The sequence below is a fragment of the Photinus pyralis genome, unplaced genomic scaffold (genome assembly GCF_008802855.1).
Source record: "Photinus pyralis isolate 1611_PpyrPB1 unplaced genomic scaffold, Ppyr1.3 Ppyr1.4_LG6, whole genome shotgun sequence".
NCBI classification, from domain to species: domain Eukaryota; kingdom Metazoa; phylum Arthropoda; class Insecta; order Coleoptera; family Lampyridae; genus Photinus; species Photinus pyralis.
Genome location: NW_022170663.1, coordinates 41,942,653 through 41,954,662, shown reverse-complemented (window position 1 = coordinate 41,954,662; position 12,010 = coordinate 41,942,653). Strand labels below are relative to the sequence as shown.

At 35.6% G+C, this 12,010-nt stretch overlaps 1 protein-coding gene across 1 annotated transcript; it reads left to right on the top strand.

Moving 5' to 3' along the window:
• Positions 1-9,804: 9,804 nt before the first annotated feature.
• Positions 9,805-12,010, top strand: LOC116174193 (protein bric-a-brac 1-like; the record flags this gene model as incomplete). The annotated part of the gene is given in 2 exon segments (XM_031492067.1): positions 9,805-9,953; positions 10,006-12,010. Coding segments are annotated over 2 exon segments (773 nt in total), but the record flags the coding sequence as incomplete, so codon positions are not given.

Here is a 12,010-nt window from a genome sequence, read left to right as displayed (position 1 = left end):
TTATATATCAAGGTAGAGAAGTCCACTATTATTGCCTGAGCACCAAGATTACATCTCGAGGCGCTTGCGCCGAGGGATGTAAGGTGCGAAGGCAATAATAGACTTCTCTACCGTGGTATATATACTATTTTTTTCACTACTAGCACTTAAAATCCTCTAAATTAACATATTATATTGATAAGAGAGTTAACGGTTGGACAGAATTGTTTGTTTCTTAATTTAAACATGTCAATCAAGTACGTGGAAGTACAAGTCAAACAGGCCGTATTTTGTTCTGTCATTGAGATTTTTCAAAGAGTAATTTCGTTCGAATTTTTTCAAAATGTGATAATTTTAGGTATGTCATTTCTCTGGAAATTGCGAATGGTGGCAATTATTCGTTTTAGAGAACTTGTCTAAACGTTCATTGAGCGAAATTTCGGGTTGTGTTTTCTAAAAGTGACAGCGTGACAGTTTTCATTATTGACTACTAGTTAATAATAAAAAATTATTAACCACTTTGAACAAATGCCGAGAAAGCCTACTTTACAAGTGGAAAAAAGGTTAATAATCATGTCATCAGACGCTAGTAGTGAAAAAAAGCGCTTATCAACCTGCACCGAAACGTGTTATCTATAACTCTACTATTTATGTACTATAACAAGCGTGCAAATCCGGCTCGATTTGGACCAATGTATAATTTTTTTGATAAATTCAAAACACAAAATATAGGGAAAAAATATAAATATACTTACAATTCAGTCGGTGCTGGGCGACCATTACAATGCACGGGGGGGAATAAGGAGATCAAGGGGTGACAATAAGGAAGGGTTGAATTCGTCCAGCACTACCGAGTTTACAAACAAAAAACAGGAAAAAAATGGATTGATTTTCAAACTTGGAAAAGTATATTGCTTCAAAACAAACACGATTCGATGCAGCTTTTCGAATGTGGGAAATTTTTTCTTTTTTCCCCACTCATCGCATTCAAATTGCATTAACATTAATAAAGCCACACTTACTCCATCTAGTTTATATATTATATATTATAAATATAATAATACGGCGTTAACAGGTTTAGTAAAACCTTCCTCCTCCGGAATATCCCCTCCCAACAAATTTGGTCACCAAGTATATTCGTCTCCAAAATATTCGCGGTCGGCAGAGCTGGGCAGAATACTTTCAAAAAGTATTTGAATACTAAATAGTAAATACTTTACACAAATCAAAGGTATTTGAATACTAAATAGGTACTTTTACGTCCAGCACAAGCGAATACTATAGATACAGATACATTGAAAAGTATTCAAATCCTTAAAAAAATAAGTATTCAAATACTTGTCACTCAAATACATTAAAAATTTAAAATAGTATACTAAATAAAAGGCTTAATACTACTTAAAAAATCATGGTATGGGGTTACCTTTTTTTTATATTTCTATTGTTATATACAAATTTAAGGGGAGGAAAAGCGTATTATTATTAAGGATCCTCAGATCCTTTATAGTTTTGTATTGTCGTCCGTCCGTCCGTCCGTCCGTCCGTCCGTCCGTCCGTCCGTCCGTGTGCGCTCTAACTCTTTTTAAAAGTGGCCGATTGTGTTGAAATTTGGTATACGGGTACGTTGGACATTAAGAACGGACGCTATTGATTTTCAGGAAGCTGGTTCAACAGGAACAAAAGTATACGGCTTCGAGTGAATCGGGAACAGGAAAAACTGCGAACTCAATATAATAAAAATCAACATATTTCATTCCCTAGGTCATGTATCGAGTTCGGACTTTCGCTAGATTATTCCCTATGACTCTTAGAAGTGTAACAATTCAATATAACTCTTCTCTGTGGTCTCGGTCAAAAGTTTTAGAGCAAAATGTACCCAAAATTATTCTTTACACATGAATTTAGAGTTGTAAAAGCTTTCAAACGCATTATCTTGATGCTGAAAGAGTTGATAACGTGTACGTTTGATAACCGCATGTGTGTGATTCAAAAATGTTAAATTATTTTTCTGAGGCCACATGGATTTTGATCAAAATATGTCAAAATCGTTAATTATGCACCAAGATCGTTGGGAAAAAGACTACGCGCATTATCTCAATGCCCAAGACATGAATTTGATGCATTTTTGGCGACCACGTGGATTTTGATCAAAACATGTCAAAATCGTTATTTATGCACCAAGATCGTTGGGAAAAGATTAGGCGCATTATCTCAATGCCTAAGACATGAATTTGATGCATTTTTGACGACCACGTGGATTTTGATCAAAACATGTCAAAATCGTTATTTATGCACCAAGAGCGTTGGGAAAAAGACTAAGCGCATTATCTCAATGCCCAAGACATGAATTTGATGAATTTTTCAATGCCCAAGACATGAATTTGATGCATTTTTAGCGACCACGTGGATTTTGATCAAAACATGTCAAAATCGTTATTTATGCACCAAGATCATTGGGAAAAAGACTAGGCGCATTATCTCAATGCCCAAGACATGAATTTGATGAATTTTTGGCGAAAACGTGGATTTTGATCAAAACATGTCAAAATCGTTATTTATGCACCAAGAGCGTTGGGAAAAATACTAAGCGCATTATCTCAATGCCCAAGACATGAATTTGATGCATTTTTGGCGACCACGTGGATTTTGATCAAAACATGTCAAAATCGTTATTTATGCACCAAGATCGTTGGGAAAAGACTAGGCGCATTATCTCAATGCCCAAGACATGAATTTGATGAATTTTTGGCGAAAACGTGGATTTTGATCAAAACATGTCAAAATCGTTATTTATGCACCAAGATCGTTGGAAAAAAGATCAAGAGCATTATCTCAATGATCTAAACATGAATTTGATCTATTTTTATGGACCACATGGATTTTGATCAAAACATGTCAAAATCGTTATTTATGCACCAAGATCGTTGGGAAAAAAACCAAGAGCATTATCTCAAAGCCCAAGACATGAATGGGATGCATTTTTGTTAACTATAAAATGTATTTTGTAAGATTAAAATAAATTGTCGTTAAAAGTGATTGTAATACTGAGGATCCTTCGATATTTCGTTGTATCGGTTTATTATATTATTATATAGGAGGTACCTACCAGGACCTTTCTTATACCAGTTATATCCTTAAGAATACGTGTACCAGTTTTCAAAGCGATCGTACGTCGTGCACATGATACGTACGCCTTTCTGAAATTAACCTCAGCGATTTTGGAACAGATCCATTTTTGACCATCCGTTTGTCCGTGTGCATGATAACTTGTTTAGAAACGTGCGATCGCTTTGAAAATTGGTTGGTCTTAAGGATATAAGAAAGCTATCGAGTTCGGTATTTAAATGTATCGGATTTTTATATTTGATTTTGTGACAATGGAAACTTTCCCTAAACATTTCTAAATTATTCTCAAATATTTGAATAACTTAAAAGTACTGCCTTTTTTTGAGGCCGGAAAAAAAATTGTCTGAGATCGACCGGGAATAGTTATTTACCTAACAAGTTCGGTAAGTTAATTTTCCCGCATGAGCACTTTGTTTGCAGCACGACCGTAGGGAGTGCTGCATTTAGTGCGAATGCGGGAAAATTCTTTCCGAAAGAGTTAGGTACAATATTTTTTGTAACGAATTGCGTAAAAAAAGGGCAAAATTAATAAAGTTTTGTAAATTAGCTTTTTTTAAATCATGAGTTGGTAACACAATCATATGTTTGGTTGGTAACATAATTTTGTAACTACCCACTTTTAATAATGCACTGGTCACATTTAAAACTTCCACATCTTTGGTTAATACATATTTTGCCTTTGCAATGAGTGCTACTGCTACTGGTCACGGCATTGCATCGTTTGCACTGAATATCTTGAGTTGCGTAAATACACTCGTTACATTTAAAATCCTTGGAAGCTTTGTGTGTGTTAATATGTGCTTTCTTAAACTGCATATGAGAATAGTTGCAGAATATCACTGGTCACATTTTAAGACGTTTTAACAATAAATTTTACTTTTTCTTGAGTTCCAATTCTGAAAAATAATTTGATTGCGTTATAAGTTCTTGTTTATATATTTACGAAAACTTAGTGTACGTCTGTTTCCGAATAATCGCACTAAATACCCTCAACCAACGGTTTAATTGATTTTACAGCAGATGACAGTTAACCATGACATGACGTTCGTTGACTTCAATAAGTACTACCAACCGAAGAACGCGCATAACCCCTTCTCTCCAGCGGAAACTAAAAAACACCGCGATGCGGGAAAGTCGTTTTCCCGTGCATCGAGGATGCTTGGAAACATTATCTTTCCATTCAATGAGTACAAAAAAAACATTTTCCTATAGAATTTGGCCCGTAGAATCCATAATTTCAAACAGTTTGAAGAATGGGACTAGATCAAAAGTTACAGCCCTTTGAATTTTTTTTCGAAATTTGTTTTTTGTCCATAGGTAACTATTTATTGAGAGGTCCAATCGAAAACGTACGAATTGTTTTGGATTCTACGCACCAAAATTAATAAGAAAAAGGGTTTTCCCGAGAAATTTTGGTGTAGTCGATTTTTGGTAAAAAAGGAAGGTTATTATACACTGCCTTTTTTTGAGGCCCGCAAAAATAATTGTCTCAGATCGACCCTGGAAAAAAAATTTTCTTATAGAATGTGGCCTGTAGAATCCATAATTTCAAACAGTTCCAAGATTGGGCTACTAGTTCAAAAGTTACAGCCCTTTGAATTTTCTTTCGAAATTGGTTTCTAGTTTATAACTTTTGATTGAGAAGTCTGATCGAAAAAGTACGAATTGTTTTGGATTCTACGCACCAAAATTAATAAGAAAAAGGGTTTTCCCGAGAAATTTTGGTGTAGTCGATTTTTGGTAAAAAAGGAAGGTTATACACTGCCTTTTTTTGAGCCCGAAAAAAAAATTGTCTCAGATCGACCCGGAAAAAAATTTTCTTATAGAATGTGGCCTGTAGAATCCATAATTTCAAACAGTTCCAAGATTGGGCTACTAGTTCAAAAGTTACAGCCCTTTGAATTTTTTTCGAAATTGGTTTTTAGTCTATAACTTTTGATTGAGAAGTCTAATCGAAAAAGTACGAATTGTTTTGGATTCTACGCACCAAAATTAATAAAAAAAAAGTGTTTTCCCGAGAAATTTTGGAGTAGTCGATTTTTGGTATTCAAATAGGTACTTTGCGAAGTATTCGAATACTAAATATTTGTGAAAGTATTTGAGTTACAAATACAAATTACTTCCATAAAAGTATTTAATTACAAAGTATTTGAATACTTTAAAGGATTTGAATACTAAAAAGTATTTACAAAATCGAATACTGCCCAGCTCTGGCGGTTGGTAATATTTTCGCCTGGAGTATCCACTCATGTAAAATTCGACGCCCGCCTCTGGCTAAATTCAATTTTTCACCGGAATATTTCTTCCTTCTTGAGAAAAATTTAAACAAGTGCAATTTGCTCAACTTATTCATTTATATGTTGGGCAAATTTTCCTGGAAGTGAAACAAAGACAACCTTTGGAGAGGAATTTGAATAACGATTTCTAATTTTGACATTTTTCACTCAAAAATCAAAGACATAGAGGCAAGCATTGTCTAAAAATTCCGAAATATTCAGTTCTGAGTTGTTCATCTACAGTGTGTCTCAGGTAGAACGCATCATGGGGACACAGCAATGCATTTTTTCGTGAAGGATCCACGAGGCCCTTGAAATTAGCGTTAAATATACTACCTACTCCAATCTCTTTCTAGCATCAGACAAGCGCAATAACGTACGTTGCACGCTAACTTCAAATACATATTAAAGGCCTCGTGGATCCTTCGCGAAAAAATACATTAATTCTGTTTGCCTATGGTGCATTCAACCTGGAACACACGGTATGTATCCAAATCGAGTAGCTTTTGCTAGAAATATTTCTGATCATCAAATTTACTAGGTCAGCGAACTATTATCATGGATGACTAATTATCTAAGCGGTTAAACAACCAATTACATAAAATGTTCTTCCGTTTTAGTTTTTCATCTTCCTGTTCAATTTGTCTAACGAATAATCTACATGGAAACTGTGATCAGTTCATTGTAACTTGTAAGTCAGTTTTTGTAAGACCGGAAAGGTGCAGCTAAAAACCTAGGCGAAGCCGTCAGTTCGAGATTACAGACGTTCTGAATCGGCCCGGACAAGATGCACTATAACGATCGACCCCTAGAATGATTAAATGGAGAGATAAGTAATTAAAAAGTAAATAGATTCTTTTTAGTGAAAAAATATTGGGTATAGTGTTTCTTTAATAATACAAAAATTCATATAGCAAAATACACAGATCTTTATTATAAGTAAAAAAAATATGATGGTAGGAGTGACCAAAACGACCACGAGACACACAATATACGGGGGTATTGATATGATTTGTTCTTTAATGGATCTAGACGTTGTATCGTTTGTTATTTTTGTATGTCAATTTGTCACTCATTTACTATAATATATAATTTTAAATGGAATAAAGCCTAGCTTTATAAAAGGTTAAAATTAGTATTATAACAGGTATACCCGTAATAATGTAAAATTGTTCCCAAAATCCTCACCCCAAACAGAGTATGATAGTGCACCCCTCAGAGAATCCGAAAAAAATTCACAGGTTTCTCAATATGAAAAAATGAATCAATTTTCGCTTCCCAACATGTATCCTAAAGATCTTTACTGGGTGTATTCAATGCCCTACAGACCCCCTCCCCATCGTACGTTCACCCTCAAAGCTTTCAGCCCTTAAGATTTGCCTAAAATTATAGTGTAAGCCCCACCTTACCTACCCACATAAAAAATATTATTCGGAGTAACCACGTCGAACTTGAATTTGCTTTATGCCAATAATGGTGGCGGTTCGTTAATGCCATTTTGGATGTAATGAGATGAATGTGCCTTGTTTATTTAAATAATAGTAGGTACATTATTTTATTTAGTATTTTTGATTTAATACAGAATAATGTATTATATATACGTTTTTATATACCGTGTGTCCCGGGTTGAAAGCATCATATAGGCAAACAGAGTTATTATATTTTTTCGCGAGATATCCCCGCGGCTTTTGATATGTATTTGAAGTTAGCATTCAACGTACGTTATTGCGCTTGTCTGATGCTAGAAAGAGATTGGACTAGTACTATGCGACTCGACAGCAACTCATTTTTGATCGCCCATTACGTTGAACGCTAATTTTAAAGGTCTCATGGATCCTTTGCGAAAAAATACATTGTCGTTTCCCTACCTGAGACACTCTTACCACGAACTTGACAATCAGCAGTGGAAGCAAGTGAAATCGCCATACTTGCTGTAACTTCACAGCAAATTTCCCGCGACTCGCACACTATACGGACTGTACCAGCAACACCTAAAAAAGGTGTTGTTGACTATTCTAGCCTTCCACGTGGATTTAAAACAATAGGTCAACTCTCTATATATAGTAGGTATATTTTAGGAAGGATGTCACTTTTATCTCGGCCCTCGTTTGACTTGTAAACTACACTTGACTACGTGTGTACGTAGTACGTACATTCATTACGTTATCATTACATTACGTCCTCGTGTTGTATGGCGCATTTTCAAAAATAAAAATATTGGATACTGGGCCCCTCATCCCCTCGTCCATTATTATACTTTGACTGTTCCTTGTAAAAGATGTAAACTGAACGTTTCCGTGTTGCTTTTGAACTGAAAATGCCAAAACTTATACAGACATTTCGTTGGGTAAACGATTTCAGCAATTGTCGAATTGCATCTGTGGAAAGTAAGTAAATTTCATCTGATTGAGCACTAAAGGTTGGTGTCATTATTTTGGACTAGATCTTGTATGCTTTGGAAGAACGTTTTTGTACTTACCTACTGCTCATTACTTTAATCATCATTTACAAGACGTGTCAAAGAGTTTTGCACTTTTCTTTCGAAGTTTGCTCTAGTCTAGTACGTATACGGTCGCGTTTGTCAACTTTATTTAGAACAGACAAATACATTTCTTGAACATTCATGTATGATCATTCATATAATCTAGAATCTAGACGCCACCTCCTAGATTTTCCATTACCATTTAAGGGAGTAGTTGACTCCAATCTTCACATCGATCCGATTTTTAGACTGGATCAAATTTCTTAGGGCGTTCTTGACTGATTTCAATTCTTCATTTGCAAATGAAATAAGTCGTTTTAGAAATCCAAAGCCTTATTAGCATAACATAATGTCTTAAAGCCTCGGTCTCGCGTTCAAGAAGGCCGATGGCAATTCAATTCATCTAGGTAATTTCTGACCCTTAAGTTCACCTCCCAGAAAAATTGTATATTTTTATTTTTTCAAGGTTTTTTATAAGGGGGTATTTTTTTTGGTGGCCCATTTTCCAAAGGTGAGCTTGAATTTCGGTAGCAAATTTAGCTGAGTTCGATCTGCTCAGCGAACTTACGGTATAGGATCTACTGCTGTACAAAAAGAATAAGAATTTATCACATCACATCATTTTCGTTTCTTATCGCCGATGACCAATCTTTTATGGCGACTAGATGTCAATCGGGATTTCTAGAATATTCGTTATAATATTATCTATCCTAAATGTTTCCACTTCCGGATAAACCCCGTTGAATGACGAGAATATCTTATCACTGGTAAATAGAAACTTCGCTCAATATTTGTTTTGTACCAAAAATTCCCTTTTGGAATGTGGAGGGAGATCAGCTTTTTTCACGGCTTTTTTATTGGACGTAATCCGGTCACTTACATCCCCTTTTCTGTGATGGGCTCGAATCCACTGAAAAGATGTCAAGTACTCGATGTAAATAACACTGGTAAGCTCTACTTTTTAAGCAAGGTATTCCGTTCCCCTTCATCTCTCAAAATTTTCTTATCTCATCTTCAGGCCTTTTTATATCCGCATATAGAAATAGTTCCGTATATTCGCCCGCGAAAAATTCATCAATGGTTTATTCGCTCTGAGGAATATCTTCCCCTTAAATATATTCACCTTCCAAGACACCCTGGATGAATTCGTCTTACAAATTTGCCATCTAAACTTTTCCTACAACACCGAAGGCTCTGAGTTTTAAGAGAAAGGCTCACCTGATAAAAATTTCCGTGACTGTTAACCCTTAAGGAAGATTTTTTCGGAGATTCCCCTTAATTAAGGAGTCCGCAAGTCTCCTAAAGACTTCCCGGAATTGAGTTTTCTTGGGGACAAATTCGGGAGCGAGGAAATTGCGAAGTTGACTTGAAACTTCCCTACTCACTTAGAACATCGCTTACCAGGCGTAACAATTAATTATGTAAAAAACATTGGTGGTAATATACCTACTATCTATTTGTTGTTAGAAAAGCAATTTTTATTTTAAAAAGTACCATTTGTTAATATGGAAATGCGCCTTTTGTAAATCGTTTACCAATGACCAACCTTGTTTATGTTGGACGTGATTTAGAAAGTATCATTTGCATAGACATATTGGTTTTTACCTAAATCATAAATACAGAAGGACACACGACAATAACATTCCAATTACATGTTTCTCATACTAATCAAAAGTTGGTTGTAAATTCATTTTTAGTTCGCGTCCATTGGATTACTAAACTTTTTTTGTGTTTATACATTCCTATTCTAATTAGTAGTTTGTAGCAGTCCCTTCGTAACATTAATTGGAAATGCAATTCCGGAATCAGAACTCTCATACCTATACTGTTATAATTTCAGTAGTTCCCTTGTAATGAGAGGGATTGTGTAAATACTCCCGAACGTATAATTGGACGCGCATCTTTTTACACCTGCATTAATTTTGGACTTCTCTGTTACAGATCTAAGGCCGAAGGGAAGGGGGAGGCCTCAGAGAATTTTATTAGGCGTATGGCCCGATGAGCATATTAAGGGCGTTATACGAGCTGTGGTCTTTAGGGATTCCCATCATATTAAAGAAGAGCCTGTGCTCACCTATCAGCGAATGCATGTGAGTTAATGATTTTAATTGTAGGGCTGTTTGTAAATGGTCCATTTTCTAGGATGGTGTTGGACTGCCACCAAACTATCCTAATAGTTCGTGTAGCAACGGATCAGAGCCGACTGTTTCACCGGGAGCGGCGGCCGCCGCAGCCGTCGCGGCTGTCGCGCAAGGTCTACGGCAGCAAATGTGTAACATGATGGCCGCCGCTCAGCAACAAAATTCCGCACACGACGCGAACCTTGTAAACTCACTGTCATTAGGCGGCCATTGCGGCCCTACCACCGTTCCCAGCAACGGCACTGCCCCAATGAGTATGAGCATGAGCAACATAGCCGCGATGCGACTGGGAAGCCCCGCCGGAAGCGTACAAGATCTAAGGATAAGCCCCGCCGGTTCGGGCCTCGAAAGTCCGCTATCGTCGCCGCTTGGGTTGACGATGTCGAACACCATGGATGCTACCGCGCTTAATTTAGGTATAACAAATAATGTAGATGTCGCTAGTATCGGTGTGTCCGGTATGACCTACAAACCGGCGCGGCCGTTTACATCGCCTCGAGCCGAAAATCTCTTCCAAGAGGACATTGACGAACTGGTGAAACCTATGCACACGTCTACTCCTCGATCGAAAGACACAATGGCTTCCATTAAAATGGAACCACTAACCGAGTGTCGTGGTGAATGAACACAAGCCGTGTTACAATGTAATGTGATACATTATTATTAGTTCTCATTATAGATGTAAAAAAAAAGCTATTTAATTTCCTAATTTATATTTTTAAATTTTAATGTTAATAAATTTCAAAATTTTAGTGAGTAAATAGACAGTTTTGGAATTTTTTATATTATATATATTATATATATCTAGAAGCCAAAGTTTCGGCCAGTTTTATAAAAGACTGTTGTGTATTATGTATACTATTATTCTAAATTCAAAATTTAGAATATCTTAATTATTATAACAGAAATAAGAAATTCACTTGTAGTTGTTAATATCACCACGATAAAGTAAGACACATTTAATGTAGGGAACAGGCAGACATTCCCATTTTCTCTTTGACAATCCACTTCGAAATCCGGTAGGTGTCTTCATTTATCACCAAAATTGGTGTTGTGAAATCACTTTGAGAATTTGCAATTTCTTTTACATGTGCATTAATGAATTGGTGCAATAATCCGTTTATTAAAATTGTTCATATTAACAGACGGGACGGTCAGTGATTATCAGTATTTGTACGTGTATAGTATACGGTCTCCTTTAAGTTATTTAATTTATTGTAATTAACTATTGTAAATATAGAAACTATTGCATGAAATACAGAACTAATTTTACTAAGAATGTGTGTGAAACGAGGTTACTGCAGCTGCTGAATTGTTTCCGCGTTAAATCTAAACAGTTGAAAATTGTACTTAAATCCTAGAGTTCTGATATCGAAACATATCGATCTGTAAAAATGCCAAAGTATAAAAGAGTTTCACACAAAAATTGTTTCTGGCTCAAATTAGTGATTTGTTGCAACGCCAAATGTATATGTTACAGTGTAAAAACAAATAAATAGAAGTATAGGTGTTGTGTATGTACAAAATACAATATGTAGTGCAACTGCCTCGGCATTTACTCGATTCTGTTACGCAGATGCACATGGTTAGCTGAACACAAAGTGGCACATACATTTTAACAATTACATCACAGTTACTCTGTCGACTAGATAATAAGTTAAAATCACTGATGACAAATTATTTTTGTGATTTGTTTAGAATGTAGAATGGAAATAATGTACAAAATTTATATAAAACTTGTAAATGTAGAAGTTAAAATTTAAAGAAAGAAAGAATAAAAATTATAAATGCCTTCCTGCCATTTTAGGGTTTGCCACGCTTGTTTAACTTTGTGCGAGTCAAGATGGTGATATTTAATTCCAAAAAGTGGCCTTTGAATCTTAAAATCTTGTTTTCGAAAGTGAATATAATATTTCGGGAATCCTAAAAAGAAAGTTAGAGCCCTATTTTTCAAAGATGATTTCTAGCGTATTGTGTTTCTCGACTAGGCTGCATGTGTTCAAAAA